We start from the raw sequence: 26,665 nt of genomic DNA, 5'->3' as shown, positions 1-26,665 counted from the left end.
GAATTTCAGATTACTTTTCCGCTGTGTATCACCCTACTCCGCACTTTCCAACTCCCACACAGCTACTACACTACGTCTGGCATGTTGTTCTCGTGTCCTAGAAGTCTTCTCCTGCGTTTTTGCCTTAGTCTTCTTCTGACACAATGTGTTCTTGTGTTTACCTGCACTTTCTTGCCTTAATTGTGCAGAGCAATCTAATTGATTTGTGGCTCCCCCAGTCACAGTAGGCTACCAAGCTGGGAGTGTGAGAAAACAATCACATTTCACCTTATTGTTTCATGGCTGGATACGATCAAATCCTCACAGCAATGTTACAGCAAACTCATAAAACTCCTCTCCTGAACTGCAATGTTCTTTGGATTGTGAAGTTCTCTCTTGCATTTCTGTGTTCTGAAAAGCAGCTGATTCACAGAAGAACCCACTAATTAACTGCTGATTAACTTGAGCGTTTCTACCCAGTGACATGATTTGGATTTTGTTGTTCGCAGGTTCATTATGGAGCACATGACTGATGCTTATATATCACACACTAGACCATCTCGCTCATGCTCATGCATTAGAAAAGCCTCTATCACAAATTCATATCTGGAGCAGAGAAGATATATGAGGATATTCTGACCGCATTCTGGCCACAAGATACAACATTATACAGTATTGTAAAGGTCCAAAAACCCATATCCTGCCTATTCTGAACTGTCAGGGTGTAAATAATTGCAGAATAATTACGATTACCATCTCCATGGCAACCTAAAACACCACAGCATCTGCACCTGTGTGATATGTTAGTCAGAACCTCCGTGAAACAGCCCTTTAGCCTTCTGAACCCCAGGGTTCAGAGGTGTCTTTATCGAGGTGAATGATGTTATCGCTAGCTCCGGTCTTGTGGAAGACCTGACATCACATAAGCCAAACTTTGTCCCACACACTAAGTGATGAGGCATCATCCAATGCCTCTAAGATGAGCTGGATGAGTATTTGTGCTAATAATTTACTTTTTGAATTGTGCCAGCAGGTGTTATTTTCATTTAACCCATATTTGAGCTTTTTAATAAAAAGCTAATAATATTCAGCTATATTAAAAAAAAGTTACAGGATCAAAATTGATTGTAAAAGTTGTTCTTGGTGATGTAACTCTAATGAACACATACTGCCTGCTGAACAGAAGCTCGTGGACATTCATCTCAATTTCCAGCCTTCTATCTCATTGATTAGAAATGGTTGCATTTCACAATAAAAGGTAAGAATAAGTGTCCTTCATCCATGAGCTTGAATAAAACGTGACCCAGGGCAGAGTAGTGTAATAAATTTGTATACCCAGTAAATATTCTGAAAAGACATACTTCAGTAAAATGGACTTCATCTCTCACCTTGGTGAGGGCTTTGAGGAGGAGAATGGATATTGATCGAATGATGCAGGAATCAATGCTTCCTTGACACTTGGCATGTCAGAATTCTGGCGTTTTGTGCCTCAAATCGAAAGCATTTTCTCACAGTTCCATGCTGAAAACAATTGCTGCCTGTGTAGACAGCTCAGCTTGTACTCCCCAGTAACAGTGGCAATGCTAATTTACCACACATCTCTCTCTGTTTTGTCTCTTTTCTCTCTCTCTCTCTCCTTCTTGTTCAACCCTAATTTGTCTCTCCATCCTCCTCCTCTTTCTGTCACATTCGTGCTTCTACACGACTGCAGCCCTCTGCTCTGCTCCGCTGATCTAATTTGAGCTCGTCTCTGCACATTCACCACGCTAGACCCGGCTGAAACAATGCCATAAACAAGCTGATATTAATGATCCTCAAAAGATAAGCACACCCTATTCAGATGGTGCTGTTGCGGTGGTTTCTGAGGCGCAATGAATTAAGATTTTCACTATTCATTGATACAAACACAAATAAATGCAAACAAACCAAAAATATTGCAAACTGGAAAGATGTTTTGAGACATGTTTAGGGAGAGATAATTTCTGATGCCAGATTTTTTTTTTTTCGAAGCTGGTTGTTAAAAGTACATGCTCATTTAACCATTCCATGAATTGTGATGCTAAAGCATTCATTCATTCATTGCCTGTAACCACCTTTCCAGTTCAGGGTCACTGCACACAAAGCGGGAACCACATTACAGGGCACCACACCTATGGACATGTTATCCATGTACCAACGTGTGAATTTCGACTGCGGGAGGAAACCCATACAGACAGTGACTCCCAAACTGGGGCTCAAACCCACAACCCCAGGTCCCTTGTAACAATGACACTACCTTTTGCACCACAATGCAACTCTGATTCTAAATCAGTTAAAGCCTATATACGTAGGGTGGGTGTTTGCTGTTGACAGAGGGTCTCAGCATTTTGTACCTCATGGCCCACTGTTTATAACTACAAATCGTAACGGTCCATGAAAAGAAAAAACACATTTTTAAATGTAAAATCACTTGTGCAAAGTGCAAACATGAGAATTAAGGAATTAGGTATTGCTTTAAAAATATATATTGTCCATTTCAGATCAATCACAATAACTATTGTGTGTAAAGATATTAAACAAGTAGAAAAGTGAGAGGAAACTGATGATGTTTAACACTAGAAGTGCTAGGTGCCTGTCATTTAATTGCTGTGACCTCCTACCCTGCTTGTACCCTTAAGTGCCAAGCTCCTGCATTTAAAGGCTGTTATTCTCTTTCCTGCCTGTAGGTGTCGTAATGAATTTTATTCAGGTGGATGGGCCTGTGGATCACTAGAGGGAGCTTAACCCTCCGCAGCCAAATCCAGACGGGAAACGGGATGTCTGGTCACCCGAGATATGTTAGTGTGGGATGAAAATGGAAAAAAAGAAGAATGAAGATATCAATTAAAAGCATTAACTCATGCCTGTCTTTGATCTCTGATGATTAACCTAGCGCTAACACGTGTCAGTAGTTAGCCTTGAAATTTCATATACAGGGTGAGTCGAAAGTCACAGGACACACTTGTATCTGATTACCCTGCAAGTAATGGGTGAGGGGGGCTAACTTTAAGGCTATGACATGGCGGCCATCTTAAAAGCCGCAATATTGTATCAAGGGCAAGTTTTCCCAATGGGAAGTTGGTCATATAGCATATCAAAAAAGTGTCCTGTGAATTTGGGTTCTGCATCCACAGAGTCAGCCAATGGCAGAATGAAATATTTGAGAAAAAAATCCAGAAATGTCCAAAAAGCAAAGCTTTAATTTCCCTTGTGGCAAGAACTACACTGAATCAGTACCAATGAAGTGACGTGTAGCCCACTTTAAACAACACATCATAGGACAGTAAACAGTAAAAGAACTAATACGTAATCTAGAAATTATTTAAAGTATTTGGGCAAATGTGTGTAAAAGTAATATGCAAATACTACACTGTCTTTAGCATCCAGAAATGTGTGTAGTGGTGGGAAGTCCCAGACACAGTCTCACATGGATACCCCACTGGTTTTCTCACTGAACATCTCATACCCTATCACCCGTCACTTACTATTCGCTCACAGGCAGCCGGTCTACTCTTAGGAAAATCAGTGCAGGAAAAATGCTCCACTTCACTGCAGTAGCCTCCCTGTTAGTGTTTGGGGCTCAGGCACAATCTCAATCTTTCAATTTAAACTGAAAGTCTATGTTTTCATGTATGATTCTGGTTAATCATCCACATGCATGCTACAAAGGTTACATATTACCACAATTTTGTATTAACTCTGTCTTATGACCATTATTACACCTTTTTTTTATTTCTCTCTCTCTCTCTCTCTCTCTCTCTCTCTCTCTCTCTCTCATGTATGTTGCCTTTCTTTTGCTGGATTGCTCACTTCGTCTGTGGATGGCTTTCTCCCCTGGTTTTTCCATTAATCTACTAATCCATTGCCCCCTTGTTTTACCTTGCTCTCTGGTATTCTTTCTCTGCAATGAGATGCTGTGTTCCTGATGCTCTCCCTGCTGTTGCCCTGATCATGCCCTGTGTTTTACACTCCCACAGTATCACTGATCAACTGTCCTGCATCCTCGATCTTTAATTCATTATCTCTAACAGCTACTGTCTTACTGCTCACTGATGTCTTACTGATGGAGTGGTTGATTGAGTAATAGACACAGATGGCAATATTTTATCTCAACCTGGTTTGGAATTCTGTGAGGAGTTTGGTGTGTTCTCCCTGTGTCCACGTGGGTTTCCTCCGGGTGCTCCGGTTTCCTCCCACAGTCCAAAAACACACGTTGGTAGGTGGATTGGCGACTCAAAAGTGTCCGTAGGTGTGAGTGTGTGAGTGAATGTGTGTGTGTTGCTCTGTGAAGGACTGGCGCCCCCTCCAGGGTGTATTCCCGCCTTGCGCCCAATGATTCCAGGTAGGCTCTGGACCCACCGCGACCCTGTACTGGATAAGCAGTTACAGATAATGAATGAATGGATGGATGGTTTGGAATTACATTGAAAAATAAGTGTTTTCCTTCTCCTGAAATGTTTGGAGATGGAAGGCTGTTTTTTCCACAGTGATTGGAAATTAAAATGTTAGCATATAGTTTGAGAAAATTAAGCATTTCTATAGACTGCTTTTGATAAAGAGGGAAATGTGGAAGAACTAATTTAGAAAAATAGACATTTTGACTGACATTAACATTTTCACATTCACTGACTCTGAGTGAGTCCTGCTTCCTCCATCTTAGCATTTATCCACTGGTGCAGAAGACATTTTGACTTTCATTTATTCAGTCATTCATCTGTTGTAACAGCTTCTTCCTGTCCAGGGGTCAGAGTGGGTCTGGAGTGTAGATGGTATCACTGAACACAAAGCAGGAACACACCCCTGACAGGGCTGTGGTCTGTTGCAGGGTTCTGAAACATAATCCTTGTGTTTTATTGTTTACATATAAAGACATTTCCAATTTTATGTTCCAAAAGTTCATGATTCATTTGTTGATTACCATTTTCCAACCCCTCTTTTTGTGTCTTTAAGACTGACATATGTAAACGCACTTCTGTTCTGATTGTCTGTCCCGTATTGTGCCTCGCACAGGAAGCGGTTCAGGATGTATGTGATTGTGTTGGCTTTGTGACATCACAAAACAGTGGATTCAAAAGTTAAAAGACAGAAGAAGATATAAAGAACCTATGGGCATGTAGCTAGAAAAATTCAGACATAATGTATGTATTTATATATCTACAGATCTAATCATGATTAATAACCAGAAAGTACTACTTTCCCATCATCCTATGAATGTGTTGCATCAATATTTTGCGTCTTAATGTGAGTCACAGCTGCTGCAATGCTTAAAAAACAACACTCCCCCTTTTCTGTATGTATGAGCTCATCCATTTTCATGTAATGAAATGTCTGTTGCCTGCTGGGTGCCGGGTGCCTATACTTTATTCAAAACCTCATTTACGCCTCATGTTTTTCATACAAACACCGAGGTGTGTGTGTGTGTGTGTGTGTGTGTGTGGTGGGGGGGTGGTGTTAGTGGGAGAACAGCAATCACACTGAAAATATCTGTTATTTTGCTTTCTCTTCTCTAGTCTCCGTCTTCCAAGAACAGCAGACACACACCAATCTCTTGTCCTTCTGTAAATCGATCAGAAAGTCTGGCTAGCTACATTTAGCAAGTGATTCATGCTCATCAGTGTCGTCTCTTGCTCTTCTCCACTCTTCTCCACTTTATCCTCCACATATCCGCCACAGTTCGACTCAAAGGAGGCTTCTCTAAAGCCAATGTTCACACCGCACTCCAGTGTCAGAGGCTACAGCTAAGCCCCTTCCTCTCCCAGCACCCATTATTTTTTATCTACTCACTTCAGGAAATACATTATGGCCCGGAGAAGAGTTAACGAAAAAGAACAAGCTGACTGGTAATGGAACTATAAGGGCATGACTAATACCATCTGGATAAGGTAATGTCAGGGCCCTCTGTTTATCTTAGCTAGCACCCTAGCCAAGATAAACGCATGCCACAATATCCCAACAATATGTCCACAGCATGTCCCAGGAATAGACAACAAGCTGGATTGCCTGACCCAGAATGACCCAACACATCGCAAATGAACATGTACAGCACGCTCCAGGCAATGGGGTCAAGAAAAGGCTAATGCTAGCCAGCACAAAAAGATCAAAACTGCCATAAGCTTCAAGCTATTTCCACCACATAAGCAATTATGACACAATACATATTTGTCTTGCTCTGTTTTCAGTCAGCTATGTGTCTAAACTTTAGTCTACAACTCGTTTCTGATGTGACTCAGCTCTGGCAGCTGTGAAACCATGAAAAATGTCTGAATCTGCCATGCCTTTTTTAGCATGGAGGCAATGTCCTGCCAAGTCTTTCCAAATACAGAAACCTATTTTTCACTCTGGCTGAAGTTTCCTGACCTCAAAACAACACCTGTTTCATTTCCATTCTATATCTCTGAATGTCCTACTATGCAAGAGCCTTGGCTGGTAGTCCTTGCCGCTGGCGAGGCAACTAAGTGAGATTATGACTATTCAGCTTCCTTGAGTGCATATCAATTGTTACACTGCTTAAATTACTAAGACCTTGTTCAGAAAGGCAGCTCAGATCTGGTTCCTGAGTATATCTGATATGAGCAGGTCAGGTTTTCTGGAGTCTGCAAATCTGCAATGACCTTATAAATTCAGATCACATTCAAGCCATATCTGTAGGCTTTATTGCCACACTGAGTAAAAAAGACACTCTGAAATAACTTCAATGGGAAATTAAATCATCTACATCCAGAGATAATATATGTAACGTGTTCTCAAATTATATCTTGATGTAGATGATTTAATTTTAAGCAACCATTTGACGTTAAAAAACAAAGTAAAAAATAAAGTACATTAAAAATATTTTCTTTTAGTGCATTCCAGGCCGGAGTTTCTTGCCTTTTGTCCCTAAAAAAAACTTGATTTTCACCATAAAATTCAGATTTGGTCACTTGTAACATGCATTATGGACAAAAATCCGAATCCTCTGAGTCCACTGGATGGTTTTCAATTTTGTACACTTCTACAGAACACAGAAGAAATTCATTCATTCATTCATTATCTGTAACCCTTATCCAGTTCAGGGTCGCGGTGGGGTCCAGAGCATACCTGGAATCATTGGGCGCAAGACAGGAGCACACCCTGGAGGGGGCGCCAGACCTTCACAGGGCAGAGGAAGGACTGTCCAGTGCAAAATAATGTCCCTGAAATTCATATTCAATTATTAAGACTTCAGCTCAACTGTTCACTGGTCAGGGGTAGGCTTCAAAATAATGGAGCTGCCAAGATGCTTGTGACAAAATGGAAAATGAAGGTCCAGTGACAGAAACAGGATTTCATGGATAAAGAGAGGTTGGAAATTCCTGTCCTCGCAGACAGTGACCTGAGGCGAGGATGGAACCTGGAGCTGTTTGGCATCAGCCCTACTGCTGTGCCACTGTGCCACTCGGGTTGGAATATGGTGATGGAAAGCAATTGTGACTGGTATAAGTGGATTGTTTGGTGAAAGCTTAATAAAATGCAAGTACCATGTAGGAGATGATTCCTGTAACAGCTCATAAAAGTTGAAACAAATGCATCCTTTTCTTAGAAAGCTTGCCTTCCAGAGAAGTGAAGGCGACGAGGAAAGGCTTGCCGTACATTGCTGCTAAAACACTACTCCAGAAGCTTTACGGTGTCCTGACAGCTAGGCCATGAATGATTGAGCAGCTCAGCTGTGTTACTGAGGGTCTTACCCAGGCGATGGCCATTATGCCTAAGGCAAAGAGGCTGGGGCCGAGCAGGTTCCAGAGGCCGTGGCGATCCAGCTGCAGGGCCATAGACAGAGACATGGCCCCCAGCAGGTAGAGCACCTAGTAAAGAGAGAGAGAGGAAGAAAGAGAATGCCTTAAACTGGGTCCTAGACTGGGTTAAACATATCCACATGTCTTCCAATTAAGGCCAGCCTGCTGGGCCTACCTTCAGCCAGACAGACAGTGGAGGTAGCTTCTTATAAAGTTGCCCACCCTCCCCTTCGCCCACCCCATCTTCCCCCCACCAGTCCTGCCAGACACTGCTGCTGATGTGAGATGGGTGATTTGATTAGTGCCCACATACTGCTGCTCTCAGCAAAAACACACACACCCTCTTACACATTCTCCCTGGAGAAATGCAGCTGCTGTACGTACAATGTCTTCCACCCCTTCTCAGATACACACAGCATATGGTCGGACTATACTTCTGAGGACTTACAGTGCATACAATAATACTGATCTTAAACCTTGACTTTGAGTTGAATTCAAATTTCACTGCAGGGGCAAGACATGCTGTTGAATTATCATAAGGACATGAGGTCCCCACAATGATGGTTATACAAATTCATAAATGTACACACTTATACATGCTCTTCCATGAACCTCTGGATCACTATAGTCAAGTAATACTACATCTAAACCTAAATCTAACCTTAAACTCAGGATTTAAAAGGCAATCGTTGCAATCTTCTGGACATCTGGCTCCACCCAGGGAGGGCAAGATAAGTGACTGTGCATTTGCAAACACACACATACGCACACCAACACACACACATTGTGTCTTAGAAGCCCGCACATTAATCTAATGCTTTCCCTCCTCATTCTTTTTCTCTTTAATTCTTTCTCCCTCCTGACTGATCTAGTCTGGGGAGCAGCTAACAAGTAAAGCAAAGAAATGGTCGATGCTCTCTCTCTCTCTCTCTCTCTCTCTTTCTCTTTCTCTCTCCTTCCCTATCTCTCTCTCTCCCTCTCTCTCTCTTTCTTTCTTTCTTTCTTTCTCTCTCTCTCTCTCTCTCTCTCCACCCCCCCTCTCTCTCTCCCTCTGTCTCTCTCTCTCTCTCTCTCTCTCTCTCTCTCTCTCTCTCTCCACCCCCCCCTCTCTCTCTCCCTCTGTCTCTCTCTCTCTCTCTGTAACACACACACACATACACACACACACACACACACACACACACAGATTTACCTTTAAATGCACTGTGATTGCTGGGAAGTGTAACAGATTGCTAGCATTCATATTTATAATACTCTTCTAAATAAGAGACCCTTCATTTATTTCATTTCCAATCAAAACATCTTTTTAGTATGAGGTGCTCATTTTTCAGCAGATATCTCTGAGGAGATCCACTTGTTCAGGAGCAAAAAAGAAACTGGAGAAAATGAACACATCTGTAAGTGTTTCTGTCCACTGTGTGAACTCAGGCTGGAGAAACATAACTAAGAATGGACTGGCCACCCCAGAGCTCAGCTGTCAACATCACTGAATGCGTTTGGGGTTAATTTGATTTGTGCACAGTCTAAACCCACCCAGTGACTGTTACCTGTTTGATGATGGACTTGAGTCTGGCCATAGCGATGACAGTGACCCACACGGACATGAGGGAGCCGAGGAAATCACAGAACTGCAGGACGTCGTACTCCATAATGCAGAAAACAACGATCCCGGGCTGATCGCAGGCATGGTAGAACTACAGGACGCCAAAAGAGAGTGGGGGACCAGAATATGTTCAGTGTAGAACACAAACAAACTAAAACCCTTTTAAAAAAAAGGGCATGTATCTAGGGCATAGCAGAAGAGCCTTAATATTCTGGAAAGTGCTACAAGCTGTATGTATTAGGAGATCTAATATGTTGTAAAGCATGTTTTGTGTAATGTATACTATTCATTCATTCATTATCTGTAACCCTTATGCAATTCAGGGTCACAGTGGGTCCAGAGCCTACCTGGAATCATTGGGCACAAGGCGGGAACACACCCTGGAGGGGGCGCCAGTCCTTCACAGGGCAACACAGACACGCACACACACATACATACGGACACTTTTGAGTTGCCAATCCACCTACCAACGTGTGTTTTTGGATTGTGGGAGAAAACCGGAGCACCCGGAGGAAACCCACGCGGACATGGGGAGAACACTCCAACTCCTCATAGACAGTCACCCGGAGCGGGAATCGAACCAACAACCTCCAGGTCCCTGTAGCTGTGTGACTGCGACACTACCTGCTGTGCCACCATGCCGCCCTGTATAATATTCATTTTATAATTAATTCATTCTCCCACTGTTTTGTTATTTCATGGTAAATGTTGCATTATTTTAAAAATGACTATTCTCATTTTATTCTATATAAAATGTATGCTTATTTATATAAAATATTAATATAAATATGAACTACTATTCAGTATTTTTTTTTTGCCGTGTGTGTGTGTAAAGACAAGGTAAAACGATAAAGCTCAGCAATAAGCTGGACATAAGAATGCCTCACTGCAAACTCTACTATTCCAAAAGTGGTGCTGATCTGATCTATAGTCGAAACTCTACGCTGGTTTAACCGAGCAGAGACATTGCACTATCCACAGGGCACTCACAGTGGAGAAGAACATGGTGAAGATGTAGACGGACGCCTCCAACAGATAATGGCTCCTTATGGCTATGGCCACGGGCGGAACAAACATCAGGTTACTGAGACACAGCAGCAGGGTGGACAGCAGCTGGAATCCATACGAATAAGCTTCAGTGTTATCTGTGCATCCCCAGCCGTCCCAGCCTAGGACAAGGACAAACACCATGAAGGAACGCCTTTTCCAAAAGGCCCATAAGTCAAAAGTCACATTCTTAAGTTCACATTCTTAATCACTAAGCTTGCATATTTAGGTCAGATTCCATTTTTTTTTTTTATTTATACCCCTGTACCTTTTTGAATGTCACCGTGCTCCTGGGAACTCAGCTAAAGGTGTAGTTGTTAAATGATACAACCCAGTCTGCAGTGATATCAGAAGAGTGAGATTTTTCTTTGAAGATACTATTTCAACCTTAAATATTGCAGTAGTCTCAGGTACCAGAATGTAATTGCTTCAGCATTTAAGGTGGAACTGGAAAGTTATTAGCTAACTACTGAGAAATGCTTGTGTGCAAAACGGCTTCTCAAAATGATTCTGAAGCCAGCTATGCCAAACAAATTTAATTGGTTACCAGCCAAAAGGCTGGAATAAACCTGACATGTTGTGAGCACCATAAATGGGCAAATCTCTGCCTAAACTCGTGTTTGTCTGCTGTGACCGGCAGAAAGTCTTTTGAAGAAATAAATATTGCAACATTCATTCATTTATTATCTGTAACACTTATCCAGTTCAGGGTCACGGTGGGTCCAGAGCCTACCTGGAATCATTGGGCGCAATGCGGGAATACACCCTGGAGGGGGCGCCAGTCCTTCACAGGGCAACACACACACACACACACACATTCACACCTACGGACACTTTGAGTCGCCAATCCACCTACCAACGTGTGTTTTTGGACTGTGGGAGGAAACCGGAGCACCCGGAGGAAACCCACACGGACACTGGGAGAACACACCAAACTCCTCACAGACAGTCACCCAGAGGAAACCCACATGGACACAGGGAGAACACACCACACTCCTCACAGACAGTCACCTGGAGGAAACCCACACGGACACTGGGAGAACACACCACACTCCTCACAGACAGTCACCCAGAGGAAACCCACGTGGACACAGGGAGAACACACCACACTCCTCACAGACAGTCACCCAGAGGAAACCCACACAGACACAGGGAGAACACACCACACTCCTCACAGACAGTCACCCGGAGCGGGAATCGAACCCACAACCTCCAGGTCCCTGGAGCTGTGTGACTGCAACACTACCTGCTGCGCCACCGTGCCGCCCTTATTGCAACATAATTTTCTTTTTTATAATTACTGTAAATTAAGGTCTGTCTTATAATTCTCAATATTTAGATTTGCTGTCATGTAACTGTCTTTGAAGAATTCTTTGATTTCTCTGCTGCTTCTGAGGCAGATTTTGAAGAAGTATGGCATGTTTGAGCTATGACTACTGCTTGTGAGGCAGCAGAGCATTATAACATTCTGCAGCTTCCTCAGAGGCAGTTCCTTTATCCTCTGTTCAATCAAAAAAAAAATATAAAAATACTGAAATTTTTGCAACACTTCCAACAAACTATGAAGTCTACAGTAAAAAAAAGAAAAGAAACATTTACAGTGAATTTATTTTTCCACATTCATTGCAGGGATACCTCAAGGTCCTAGGTGGAGCTTTACCAGTATCTGAAAATGTCTGCCTAGTATGTTCTAACCAATCACACTGATCCCTGCCTTTTTGGCTGGTAAACAATTACATTCGCTCTGCCTCAAAGGTAATACTGCCTCCAGAACCATTTTGAGTTGTGATTTTGCACACGAGCCTGAGACATCAGAATACAACTAATGTTTTATGCTTGTAATGAAGTTCAAATGATAAGATTTCAAATCTACTTTAATATTAGAATACAATGATTATCTTAGGTTTTAAAGAAGAAAATACTTATGATTTTTTTTGGTTGCTTGCATGGCCATATTTCCAGTGATTCATAAGGCATTCGTAACATTTTGAAGTAAGCCTCTGAAAAATCAGTTTGAAGGGTGGTATAGCCATAACACTTCACCCTATACCTCTATCCTGATAAGACATGAGACACTAGATAAAAGCGAATGCTAGGGGTAATGGGAGAAATGGGATTCGCCCTAAAAACATTTGTCCAAAAGTACACCTTTTTTAATAAGTGATACCTGTTAATGTGCTACTATCGCTCAAGCTGTGTTCACAACACACATACACAATAGAAAAGCACTAAACAATACAACAGGATTCCAACTGTGGTGCTGATTTCAGCTATAGCTAACATGCTACACTACTTTAGCCATTTCCATTGCCAAGTACAAGCTAGTAGGGTATAAACCCATCAGCCACCAGTTCCCCTACTCCAGAGTCCAATGCTGGTGGGCTTTATAGCCCTCTATCTGACTAGAAGTCTATTTTTTATTTGGACCTAGAGTGTGGAATCTTGCTGGGCTAACAAAAAAACCATACAAACACACACACACACACACACACACACACAGACTCCTCCACTCAAACGCACACATGCAGTCCTCATCACAAGCATCTACACGCCCTTAAATTACCTACACAACCTCCACAAACAGCAGAACAAGAGAAGCACACAGTCCAGCGCACATTTGCGAGCTCATCTGTGGCTTATTGTAAACAGCTTCATAAATATAGATTGGATCCTGAAAGCCTGCAGTGATGTAAACACAGTGAGGAAAGAGGTGCATTGCGCTCTTTTTCTCGCCTACCCTTTCCTCACACTGGAAATACAAGCAAACACAACCCAGAAGAGCTACTCTCTGATTGTGCCGGCCTAATCAACACCAAACATATATGGAGATATGTATTCTTTTCTTCTTCTTTGTAGCAATTTTATTCTAATATTTTCCATAATCATGAGATATCATCAGGTCCACCCTGATATCTAGCACATACCCAATCACAGACAGTTCCAGCAACCTGAGGCAGTGAGAACAAACACACATGTGCTTACAGACATTCACAACAACCTACTGACAAACAACAAAGCCACTGGATGGCTCAACCTGCTTGGAGGAGAATGCTAACCGTCCAGCACCGTCATACTACTCTGGAGGGCGATGGTAGGATGGCTCACCCACCCAGAAAGAATGAGAGCAATTATGAACTCCAAGTTTCAGAGGCTTAGGCAACACCTGAGATTGTATAGACCACATCACCAAGCAGGAGCACGTACATAAGCTCATTTCAGAACCAAACTCTGACTGAAGTTTGACAGAGTGTTATAAAAATGATCATCACTCGAGAAGAAAACGGTGTGGGTGAAAGTATCAGAGAGAAATTTAAAGGGAAATAATTTCAACACCACATATTTGCCCCCTCAAATATTCATTAAAGGCTGTGGATGTGCCTATGGTACAGAAGACACTGACAGCGATCCACAATCCAGAGAGAAGAAAATAAAGCGAACATTGAGAATCATCCATAATGGGGAAGTAATTGAGAGGCAGTGATTAGCATATTTCCCAGCATTATCGTACATCCTCTAATTAAGCAACTGTTTGATTCATGATCTCCTATTCATGCGGAGATATGAGTGACATACGTGTGGCAGAATGGTCCAACTTAACCTGCCAATTATCCCTGATTGGCGTTCGACTGCGGAGAGGGACGATTATGGTAAAATTGCGAAATATCTAGCAAATTAAAATCACATTAACCTTTAAACTGATTGCAATGGGTGGAGAGAAATGCAAGACAATGAAATAGATATTGTTCTCCCAAAAACCATTTCCAAAGATAATTCCTAGCTTTACAGTCTGGGGCGAGTGTAACCCTTGACTGCTGCCATTTTGATGTGCGATTTAAATGTAAATATGTAGTTATATAATTACAGTCACAGAATGATTTGCATTTTCTGCATCGACACATTGGTGATTAGCTTTTTTTAAATGTCAAAACTAAAAGAAAGTAAAGTTAAAAAGATATTATTTCAGCACTTTACACATGACTACAACTTCCTCCAGACTCCATTATAACCATTTATTCAACGTCCAAATAAATGTAGATGTAACCGAACATTGGGACTTATACTTGGACCTGAAGCAGCTAATTTCTGTGAGGATTTGATTGTAGTGACTCACAGAATCATTAACTGATCAGACCTGGATCTTGAATACAACTGCTAGAAGGATTTATACACATCTGGCTGACACTTGCCATTGGGGATAATGGCCATAGGGTTACGCACAACTGCCTCTGACAGGTCAATAATCTATTAGTCAGTACTTTTCTGTTTGTGCAACTGAAGACTTGTGTCACCAGTGGGTGGTCTGTAGGTCTGTAGGCCATAAGACAAATTAATAAATGTTTTTAATCTGCATTTATATGTATTCATGTATCAATGATGTAAAACAGGGTAATAATTACTATAATCCCTATAAAACAAATGTGAGGTTTAAGCTTACCTGCTTTGCACTCGCATGCAGCGTACAGATAGTTATTGGTGCGGAGAAGCTTGCACTGGCCATATGTTCCACAGTCGTTGATGCAGGGGGTCAGGTATGAGCGGAGATACACTTCTGCTGTTATATTAGTGCACACCTCAAACCTGCAACACATAAAAAAATTAAGTAATTAAATAAAATAAAAAAAGGGCGGCACGGTGGCGCAGCAGGTAGTGTTGCAGTCACACAGCTCCAGGGACCTGGAGGTTTTGGGTTCGATTCCTGCTCTGGGTGCTCTGGTTTGGTGTGTTCTCCCTATGTCTGTGTGGGTTTCCTCCGGGTGACTGTCTGTGAGGTGTTTGGTGTGTTCTCCCTGTGTCTGTGTGGGTTTCCTCCGGGTGACTGTCTGTGAGGTGTTTGGTGTGTTCTCCCTGTGTCTGTGTGGGTTTCCTCCGGGTGACTGTCTGTGAGGTGTTTGGTGTGTTCTCCCTGTGTCTGTGTGGGTTTCCTCCGGGTGACTGTCTGTGAGGTGTTTGGTGTGTTCTCCCTGTGTCTGTGTGGGTTTCCTCCGGGTGACTGTCTGTGAGGTGTTTGGTGTGTTCTCCCTGTGTCTGTGTGGGTTTCCTCCGGGTGACTGTCTGTGAGGTGTTTGGTGTGTTCTCCCTGTGTCTGCGTGGGTTTCCTCTGGGTGCTCCGGTTTTCTCCCACAGTCCAAAAACACATGTTGGTAGGTGGCGACTCAAAAGTGACCGTGAGTGTGTGAGTGTGTATGTTGCCCTGTGAAGGACTGGCGCCCCCTCCAGGGTGTATTCCCGCTTTGCGCCCAATGATTCCAGGTAGGCTCTGGACCCACCGTGACCCTGAATTGGATAAGCGGTTACAGATAATGAATGAATGAATAAATAAAAAACAACTCAGTTCAGTGCGAGAGCCCAGGAGTGGGGAGCAGAAGCTTGGGGTTTTAGCTATTTTCACTCAGTTCTCTTTCTTCTCCATCTTTTTCTCCATATATATTCACTGCTTTAATTTATCTGTTTTGGTTGTGTTTTCTTTTGCTCTGTTTAACCTCATCTTTGTGCAATCACAAATATTCAGGTCCAGCGCTGTGATTGGAGAGACTCAGATTAGGAGGCGGGACAAATAAAAAAATGTCTGCACTTCATGTAAAAGCAGCACAAAATCAGAATGACTCTTTTTATCCCATGTTTACTGACTTAAGCAGCCCACAAAAAATGCCTGGGTGGCCTTGTTTCAGTTTGTTTGTCGGTAGGCTGCATATTCCCAAATGAATATGCACATGCATTGAGCAAATAATGGTTTTGCTCTAATATGTCCCCTTTATGTCTCCTCACCATAGAAAATGTTGTGATGGCTAACAGTCTAGGGGCATGTCTTTATAGGTGTGAATGTAGGTTTATGCAGGGGTCATGTAGATATCTGAATGATGACCCACAGTAAAGTGTTACCAAGTTACACATTATAAAACAGTTCCTATGAGACTGATTTAAGAAAACTTCACAGATTGTAATGCAGAATATAAGCCCTCTTTCTGTTTTAAACATGCATCTCTGACTTTGAGAGAAGGGCATATTTAAATCTCTAGTCTGAGAATAGCTGGAGTGGAGAAACAACCAAGTTGAAGCAGAGTTCAGAAGTTGAAGTATGTCTGTGGAATCCGCCTAATCTCCAAACAAGATAAAACTCCTAGATGAAAGGTGACCTGATGTTTAAGGACAGTGTTTCACAGCTTCAGAAGTAGATATGGAGGTGTATTCCCTGTTGTATTAGCAAAAGCTAAACCACTTCTGCTGGCAATTTTAGACGATGCTCTCAAACTTTCCCTGAACTCTACTTCTCTGTCTAATTTGTGTTAGTGGTTTGAAGGGCCTGGGTTGTTTGAGCGTGGCAGCTATGCAGCCTCGTAGTTGAAAAGCTTTATACCTTGAATCAAAGGAGCCCACCAATCAACTTAAAGTATTTGCACACAGTGATATTCTCCACAGAAGGCTTTACATTGCCTAATCTTCTCAAAGAAGTCACTGCAATGCTATAGACAAACCAACAATAGCAGACACCCAAGTGTTCCAGAGGTTCCAGGACGTCCTGGGGTACCTCCCTGAAATGAGCTTTTGCTGCAATATTCAGTTAGTGTCCTCCCCCAAGCATGCTAAGCTCATTTTAACGTCATTTTAAATAAACATGAGGCGGCAAGGTGGTGCTGCAGGTAGTGTCTTTGTCAGCTCCAGGATCCTGGGGTTGTGGCTTCAAACCTAACCTTGAGTCACTGTCTGTAATGAATGTAGTGTGTCCTCTGTGTGTCTGCAGGTATCGTCCGGGTACTTGGGTTAATCACACAGCCCACAAATACACGTGTTTTTCTGTGGATCGGCTGTGGAAACGTGTCAATCCGTGTGTGTGACTGTGTGAGTGTGATTAAACTCACCCTCGCTCTGTGGAGCACAGTGACCTGAGGCTGAGGTACCAGGTCCCCGTCTGTGGGTAAGGAATCCGCAGCTTGGTGATATTCGTGGTGGTGTTTACGGAGAGGAGAAACCCTGATACAGCTTCTGGAAGATTGTTTAATAAACAGGAGATTTTTCATTAAGCTACTGCTACAGTTATAACTTTCCATCATTTATATTTACAGTCAATAAAAATATTTTTTATTTATAAAAAAGCCTGCAGTTCATTGAAAAATCTGTTTTATTTTAAATTTGAAAGGTTTTGTACACTGTAATACACACAGTAAGCAAGTACATATAAATGTTGTTCTTTTGAATCTGAAATGTGTCTTGGAATAGGAGCATCCAAAGAGAAATTTAACTGCATTTTCTAACCAGCATTTAAATGTGAATTATTAAATCTGGACCTAAATAAGTTAATATATTGGCATCCAATATTAAAAATAATGATGTGTAAATGGTTCTTGACTTGGGTGTATGGTTCTTTGAGAAAACAATGGCGGCTTTCAGAGTACTACATAGAAATAGAACATTGTTTCTGTGACTTACTTAGCTAGGGTGACCAGACGTCCTCTTTTACTCGGACATGTCCTCTTTTTTAGACTTAAAAAAATGTCCGGGCGGAATTTCACAAACGTCCGAGATTTTGTTTTTCTAGAGCTTACATAGAACTTCGAGAAGCGTTTCGTTCACAAACTCATCCCGCCCTCCCTTACTCCGATTGGTTCGCTTGAGTGAGAAGGGGGCATGGTGAAGTAGCCTACAATCTTCGGATTGCACGGTCTGACTGTAGAGATACCGTTATTGGTCGATAACCTTCTCTGTTAATTGGTCAGTCTGCACGTCAGTAGTCCTAGTTTACATCAGGCAAAGTGCATGTACCTACCCTCATATCGAGTAGCTATGCCGAAACGTAAATGTAAGTTGTCAGATGAAAAAAAAAAAAAATTCCCATGGCTACAAATCCGCTCCCAGGACACTGGGATCGAAAAGGAGAAGGGTGATCTTTCTCCAAACTATTCTTAGGATGTTCACCCAAAAAAGCCAATCACTGTGGCTGTTTGCTCATGGATTGATGCCATAAATGTCCACACAATACATGTCTATTGTCTCACACACACATACAAAAGTTTTCGGACTTGTGTGGTTAAATCTCTGGATAAACAAATGAAGACAAGCATCAATAAACAACGATAAACAACAGACAATCTCCCTCACACCTTCTGTGTATAACTGCCATTGACTCTAACACTGGATCAGAGGAACAGAAGCAAGCCTGCGATTGGTCACAGCCCCCTGTCACTCTACCAGTCATTGGAGTCTTATTGGTGTTGCTAAGGTCAGGGGTTAGCCTGGGTAACCAGTATAGGCTGGACATGTCTGGGCATATCCATGGAGAAGGGCCAAGTCTCATTGCCCTTTTCTACAGCTGGCCCCAGATTCACTTGTGAATCTATACATAGGAAAAGGACTAGTCATCCCCTTGTGGCAGCTCTGGAACATCAACCAGACAAACAACCGATCGAATATAGGTCTCTCCTTTCACTTCTACATCAACAGTCCAGGTTCTCCCATCTTGTTCTAGAGAGTTACAGGATCACAGGACTGAATAGTGTTCAATTTTCACACACGTTTTACCTCACAGACTTTCCCTTTCTATAACTTACTTTGAAAACTAAAGTTTTGGACAATGTAATCATCTTGAAATGGGACACACTTATTCTATCATTACTCTGAAACTAAAGGAATTACTTTGTACTTTATTTACTTTCCATAAACCCTTTACATAGATTCTGGGAACTGATGTTGTACAATTAGCTCTGGATCATATACATCACTCCAACCCATCCCAAAATATTAGATGGGGTCACAGTTGTTACACAAAACATCTATTCGTATTGCTCCACAGCACAATGCCTGGGATTGAGCATGGTGACCTCAAATCTAAGTCAGTGTTTTTGTCAAATCTGCTCCTGGAGGCACCCTGCCCTGCATATTTAGTGATTTACCTGCTTTACCACACCCACTGCAACTATGAAAAGAAATGTTCATTAACTGATTAGTTGAATCAGGTGTGCTGAGTGAAGGGAAATCAATAAATGTGCAGAGCAGGGTGCCTCCAGGACCTGGGTTGAGAAACACTTGTCTAAGGAGATTATACAAGCTGTGTGTGCACAGTAGTGAGAGATGTCTACGAATGTTAGGACACACACTTTATATTGATCAATAGCCCAACTTTCTCACCCACAGACATTTCCCACCCACTAGAAAAGTTCCAAACATAGTGTTTAAAGTCTGAGAATAACAGAGTTCTTTCTCCATGGGCAGTCTTTTTCACCAGTCTTATCTCTCTTACTGATGCCATTGTTGTGAATAAGACCAGCTGGGATTCCATATTTTCAGCCCACCAAAGGTGGCCTGCTGAACACACACCAAAGTGTCTCCATTTCCCCTTAAACAGCCCCCATGTGTTCCCATTCCCTTTCATGTAATCTCGTCACTTTAAATTGGTCTTATTGAACGCTGCTATGAGGGCCTTTGAAAACAATTCAGCAAACCTTCCTGGCACTTTACCAAGTGTTACAACACTGACTCATCCCTCTGCTTCTCCTTTTCCCTCTCTTCTCCATCAGAAGGACAATAGGGGGCTCTAGCCGCTAACCATACAGGATTTAAAAGAGCTTTGGGGGGCTGACTCTTAAGCTTCTCCTACCAGATTCACATTTGACGGAGGAGTTGTCTCGAAGAGCCATCGGCATTCCGTGGTTCAGGCAGCCGAACACCGTCATGTTCTCTCCTTTCGCCGAAGACTACAATAAAGAATAACACAAAAAGACAGTTATAGAGAAGATGTAGACGACTGGAATTTATTCTTTCCCTACACCCTCTAAATCTAAAGCTCCAATGTAGCAAATAGGCCTTTAGAACCTTATGAATGTTTTTCATATTCACTCTTTTACAGTAATGGCTCTTTATAGATGGTTCTGCCTCTGCTGCATCCGTCAGGGTCAACTCTGCTGTAGGCAAAAATAACCCAGCTTTGTACCAAAGTATAAGGTCACAGTACATTATGTAAATTACTGAGCCGGCATTGGTCTCCTGGCCGTGTGGGTGTTTCCCTGTCATCATGGAAATGAAACAAACAATGGAGCAGAGTCCCACCTTTGCCTACAGCACTCCTCACCCTTCTCAAAGTTCAACCAGAGGTAAAGTTAGCCAAAGCTAGTGGTGTAGTAGACTTTTTATTTATGTCATTGCCTTTATTACCGCACATCTTTCTTTACAGGGAAATTGCACTGATTTTATTTATCCGTGGACTGAGGGAGGAGGACAGCGCTGTTCCTTCACTCCCACTGCCCTCAATTTTCCTGCTGGTCTTGGGGATCATACTGATGACCTTCCAGTCCCAAGCCCGCTTCTCTAACCACTAGGTCATGGCTGCCTGGCTGTAATTGAAATAAAGCCACCCTCCCACTCCCCTTGCACTTCATATGGAATGACATTTGTTGTTCGATTTTTTTTCTTTGTTCATGAAAAGGCGTTTGTGGAGGTTAAATCTTTTAAAAATAATAATCTGCTTTGTCTGGGGCACTTCCCATATATGTTTTTCTGTGTGTGCAGTTAAAGGCAATGTTGCTAATACACCAGCTTCTAGTCTGTTCTGGTGATTCAACTTCTTTTTTTGAAGCCAATCAAAGAGCTGTTTGCCCTGCCTCCAGCACCTCAAAGCTGTGAACCACAAAGAACAGAACAGACCAGGTCACAGGAGGGATATATCAACCATTAGGAATAAAAGTAGGTCTTTGTATTATACAGATGTATATTTTTAAAATTGTGTTTTAATGAAAAATTCCTGTTTTTTCACCCTTTCTTTTTTCTTTTACAATTCTAATAAAATGGGGATGATTTTTTAAAATTAAATATAGGTACGATGGTCACTGACTTTTGCACAGAACTACCATTTCTTCCACAGATAAAACAGAGATAGACTGCAGCATGTTGGGGACTGTCACATCATGAATCTCATGGATTTCTGCCCTTTTTAATCCGATCAGCTTCTTCACCCTTTTCCTCTTCAGGTGTTTCCCTAGGTTTGCTGGTTAGAGCTCTGGAGCATCGTTTCAAGAAGATTGCATTCGAAGTAATCTTAGAGTATTTCTGTTGTGCTTCTAATATGTAAAGAGCAGCTGATGTTTTATTGTGTAAAAATATAAAAAAAATAAAATGACACAGGGGTATAAAGAAAAATCCAGAGGATACAGGTAATGTTTAGGGGTTACTGAAAGTTATTAAGTGGGATTTTTTTAAGGGGTTATTAAGGGGTTATGGGGTTTATAGCAGATGCATGTCTCAGCGCTGGCCTTTGAATGTCTGCTGCAATCTGAAAATAAAGCTGTTCTCCCCCAGATCTCCCTCACAGCACATGAATAATAGAGAGAGAGCTCACACAGAAGAGAATCCAGGACACCAAGCAAATTAGCCAGTGAAGTGCAGCCAGAGAGAGAGAGAGAGAGAGAGAGAGAGAGAGAGAGAGAGAGAGAGAGAGAGAGAGAGAGAGAGCAAATGGCAGAGATGGAGAAGGGGAAAGAAAAAGAAATAGAAAGACAGAGAAAGAAAAACACTGTGAGGCAATGTGAGAGAAACAATGTGTGTGTGACTGTGTATGTGTGGGGACGGGGGAGATTAGGAGTGAGAGAGAGAGAGAGAGAGAGAGAGAGAGAGAGAAAGAGAGAGCTCTAACAGACAGTGTCATGTTCTTTTTGCTTAATCAGACTTGTTAGGCTGATGGTGTGGGCCGCTAAGCTCTCTGGGTAATGCAGTTTAATAATTGAGTGACTTGTGTTGTTGCTGCTGCCTCATTAAAGCTCAACAAGACATGACTGACCCCAAAGAAGCCACATTTGCCCCTGGCTTTCAGAGCAAGTCTGAAAACTCAGATTCCATTCCGCAGCCAAGGCTCCACGCCTGGACTTAAGCCCCGTGTTACTCTTGAAATCATGCTCCAGTGTTAACACCGCTCCTCACTGTAGCTCAGGGACAAACTCACATGGATCTGGATATGTTTAAAAATGAAGGTTTTTGTCTGCGTTTTGGCCTCCTGTCCACACGAAAATGACATTTTACTGAAACATCACTGAAATCTGAGGTTTTCTAAAACACTGTTCAAACATTGACGTCACACAGCATGTCTGAAAACAGTTCCTCGTAGTGCACTACACATGGAGCATGGAGTGATTTGGGATTAAAGCATGGTGTTTCTCTCATACTTAGTGGTGTTTTGTTGTCTCTCTTAAAAAGGTATTATGGCCCCTTACTGGACTGGCATGATAATACAGCCATTTTCATATTGGCCTGTATGGGGATGTTTTCAAAAACAGAGGGACATGTCATTCAGTCATTCATTCATTATCTATAAGTGTTTATCCAGTTCAGGGTCACGGTGGGTCCAGAGCCTACCTGGAATCATTGGGCGCAAGGCGGGAATACACCCTGGAGGGGACGCCAGTCCTTCACAGGGCAACACATACACCTATGGACACTTTTGAGTCGCCAATCCACCGACCAACGTGTGTTTTTGGACTGTGGGAGGAAACCCACGCAGACACAGGGAGAACAGACCACACTCCTCCAAGACAGTCACCCGGAGCAGGAATTGAACCCACAACCTCCAGGCCTCTGGAGCTGTGTGACTGCAACACTACCTGCTGCGCCATCGTGCCGCCCAGGGACATCTCAGTTTTTAAAAATATTTGGATTTGTGTGGACAGGGCCTCATAGGTCAAAAGTGCACATCATGAACTTTTGCATGATACCACATATATATACTGATCAGGCATAACATTATATTCTATTATTATTTCAATTGTTTTCTACACTCACTGTCCATTCTCTCAATGTTCACAGCAGCACTTTGTAGTTCTACAATTACAAACTGTAGTCCAGCTGTTGCTCTGCATACTTTGTAGACACAGCATACTCTTTAGGCACGGATACCGCTCTGTCTGATCCACTCGTACCAGCACGAAACACACTAACGCACAACCACCACGTCAGTGTCATTGCAGTGCTGAGAATGAACCACCACCCAAATCATCCCTGCTCTGTGGTGGTCTTCTGGGGGTCTTGACCATTGAAGAAGAGGGTGAAAAGGGGGCAAACAACGTATGCAGAGCCACACGTGGACTGTAATTGCAAAACAACAAAGTCCTCCTGTAGGGTCAATGAAGCTGAGAGAATACATGTAGAAACATGGAGGTGGTCATAATGCTGTGATTGATTAGTGTAAGTTTGTTGTGGGAGATATGTCACCAAAGGTTTGTGGACACCCCCATTGCTGTCCTAGGCATTCAATAGTGTATATACTGTACACACCCACTGAAAAGCACTGGAACAAGAATGGGATGCACTGAAGGTGCCAAACGGGAGTCGGAGGTCACCAATGACCTGTTCAATGCCAAGAATCTGCCAGAGGGATATAAAGCCCCCTCTTACAGTTGGGTTCCAGAGCAGTGGAGCTTTGTTCTGAGGACTGGATTTTGTGATTCAGATACATCCTCCAACATCAGTACCAGACCTCACTTATTTATTGTGGCTGAATGCCATCAAATCGGTACAAAACTGTGAAGAGTAGAATACTGATACTGCAGCAAAGTGGGCACAAACTCCTTACTGAGATCCTTAATTTCAGAACAAATGTTGGATGAGCAGATTCATTCATTCATTCATTATCTGTAATCCTTATCCAGTTCAGGGTCGCGGTGGGTCCAGAGCCTACCCGGAATCATTGGGCGCAAGGCGGGAATACACCCTGGAGGGGGCGCCAGTCCTTCACAGGACAACACAGACACACACACTCACACCTACAGACACTTTTGAATCACCAATCCACCTACAAATGTGTGTTTTTGGACCGTGGGAGGAAACCGGAGCACCCGGAGGAAAGGGAGACACAGGGACAAAGGGAGAACACACCACACTCCTCACAGACAGTCACCCGGAGGAAACCCACGCAGACACAGGGAGAACACACCACACTCCTCATAGACAGTCACCCGGAGGAAACCCACGCAGACACAGAGAGAACACACCACACTCCTCACAGGCAGTCACCCGGAGAAAACCCACGCAGACACAGGCAGAACACACCACACTCCTCACAGACAATTAAATATCGAAATAGATATTAACACATATAGAAATATATCTCTAACCCTAACTTCTAATGGTCAGTGATCTTCATTTTTATCTTTGTTCACTTACAGCAGGGAAACGGGTTCATTGCTGCATTACGTATAATCACAGCACACTGCAGTTTTCCTGGAAAAGCCTGAGTGAGGTTACCGACACATAGCAGAAATAAAGAGTGTATTACACCTGCTTTACACCTCACACACTATCTGTTTCCTTTACAATAGACTTCTCAAAATTGAATTCTCTCACTGATCTTAAAGGCTCTTAAAGGCTTATAGCTTTCACACATATCCCACTGTCTGACAGCTTCTATTCCGAATCGGGCTTTAAAATCATCCCTCACTGGCTTACAGCAAGCAGTACACACCCCCAGATTTAAACCCACTCAGCACTCCGTTGATAATTGGGCCTTGAGAGATGCTGTTGTTTTTTTATTTATTTTTTTTTACCCAGTTTTCTCCCCAGTTTTTCATCATTTCTGATTCCAGTCATTAGTTAGGTCTCCCCTAATCACACCATGTTACCAAGCTGGAGGAGTCAAAACAGCACGTGCTGTAGATTATTACTATATTATGATGGTGGTTATAATCTGTATTTATTTTACAAGCTCTAAGCGAGCTCCCGTCCACTGGTGGTGCTGTTTTGTATATCAATCATGGCTCAAACTATAGTCACCTTCGTTTTCCAAATTCAACGAATTTTTAAAGATAAACGGGGTTTACAAAAAACAGAAAATGTGTGTGTGTGTGTGTGTGTGTGTGAGAGAGAGAGAGAGAGAGAGAGAGAGAGATATTTGTGTTCACTTTCTGTTTAAAAAGGAAATGATCAACACACAATATATGAATGCATTGCGACTGTAACATAATCCTGTTCTGGATATAAGTTCTGGATATACACGGTGAATGAGAGAGAGAGAGAGAGAGAGAGAGAGAGAGAGAGAGAGGGAGAGAGGGAGGGAGAGTGAGAGAGAGACAGGCAGACAGAGAGAGAGAGAGAGAGAGAGAGAGCGAGAGAGAGAGAGAGACAGGCAGACAGAGAGAGAGAGACGTTCAACACACCTTTAATTCAAACTTATTTACAAATGAAAACAGTAACCAAGTTCAAAGACTCAATTAACTGAAATAAAAGAAAATAGAAAATAAATAAATAAAACCATCCAGTCACAGATTCAACATGAAACCAGCCAGTCCATCGGGTTCACAGAGCAAGCCCCCAGCCCCCCACACAGCAAAGAAACAGTCCACATTATCAGTCACAGAGTAGTAGCTGTACTCTACAGTGAGCCTCTTTAAAATCAAACCCCTGACCATCATGACGGGGTCAGTACCCCCAGTATTTTTCATTTTATTTTTTCTGGTGCACCAGATGGCCAGTTTCGTGGCACCGTATAGAAAATTTAAAATCACTACTCTGTCCTTATTTGAAGCCAAGTACTCAGGACCATAAAAGAAAAGACAATCAGTAAAAGAGCCTAAAAATTTCATGCCCCACTCTTTAACCACACCCAGGATGGGGTGTAGCCGGGCACACAGCAAGAACAAGTGGGACAAGGTCTCGGTCTCACCACAGAAAGGACAGCCATCCCCAAGTGCGGGATCAATCCGTGCCACGTGTCTGTTTGTGGCTATAATCCCATGCACAATCCTCCACTGGAGGTCACCCACCCTCTTCTCGATGGGTCGTTTGTACAGGGACCGCCAGCTACGTTTAGGGGAGGCATCAGTCGAAACAACCTCGGCCCACCCAGACTCCTTCACGTCCCTCAGGCTGCGGAGATGGATTGTCTTGACACAGGCCTGGTACAGGGTCCGCTTGTGTAGAACACTAAAAATCCCAAGAGAAGGGGTGTCTAAAGACAGGAGTGTCCCCTGCCCCTCTTGCCATTCCTCCCGGTTCATGTCCATCACCAGCTCAGGGAACGTGACCTGCTGACTCAGATGTTGTTCCACAGGGGTGGCGTCCAGGTACTCACAGGCAGCAGCAGAGAGGTCAGTCCTCAGCCGGTCCAGCAGCTGCTGAGCTAACCGCACCGACCTCAGACCGACCATCTCAGCCAACCGCTCCGCAGGCACCCGGTCTCCACCCCTCCGCAGGTCACGAACCTTAACAAGTCCGCTTTCCAGCAGGGCAGTCCTCAAAGCTCCTGAGACCAGTTGCAACGAAGGAAAAGAGGTGTTGTGGAACAGTGGCTCCTCGAAGA

General features: G+C 42.9%; 1 protein-coding gene across 1 annotated transcript in view; it reads right to left on the bottom strand.

Annotated features, from left to right (window-relative positions):
* Positions 1-26,665, bottom strand: part of LOC136676980 (transmembrane protein 8B-like) — a 228,200-nt gene that overhangs the window by 6,960 nt on the left and 194,575 nt on the right. The window contains exons 7-12 of the mRNA XM_066654310.1: positions 19,988-20,084; positions 17,256-17,379; positions 14,834-14,976; positions 10,342-10,520; positions 9,296-9,442; positions 7,701-7,817 (exon numbers count right to left, since the gene is read on the bottom strand). Coding sequence (XP_066510407.1) covers positions 7,701-7,817; positions 9,296-9,442; positions 10,342-10,520; positions 14,834-14,976; positions 17,256-17,379; positions 19,988-20,084 — 807 coding nt within the window. The remainder of the gene's footprint in view (positions 1-7,700; positions 7,818-9,295; positions 9,443-10,341; positions 10,521-14,833; positions 14,977-17,255; positions 17,380-19,987; positions 20,085-26,665) is intronic.

The sequence above is a fragment of the Hoplias malabaricus genome, chromosome X2 (assembly GCF_029633855.1).
Source record: "Hoplias malabaricus isolate fHopMal1 chromosome X2, fHopMal1.hap1, whole genome shotgun sequence".
Lineage (NCBI taxonomy): Eukaryota > Metazoa > Chordata > Actinopteri > Characiformes > Erythrinidae > Hoplias > Hoplias malabaricus.
Note: the sequence above shows the minus strand (reverse complement) of the source record. Positions and strands in the feature narration are given on the sequence as shown.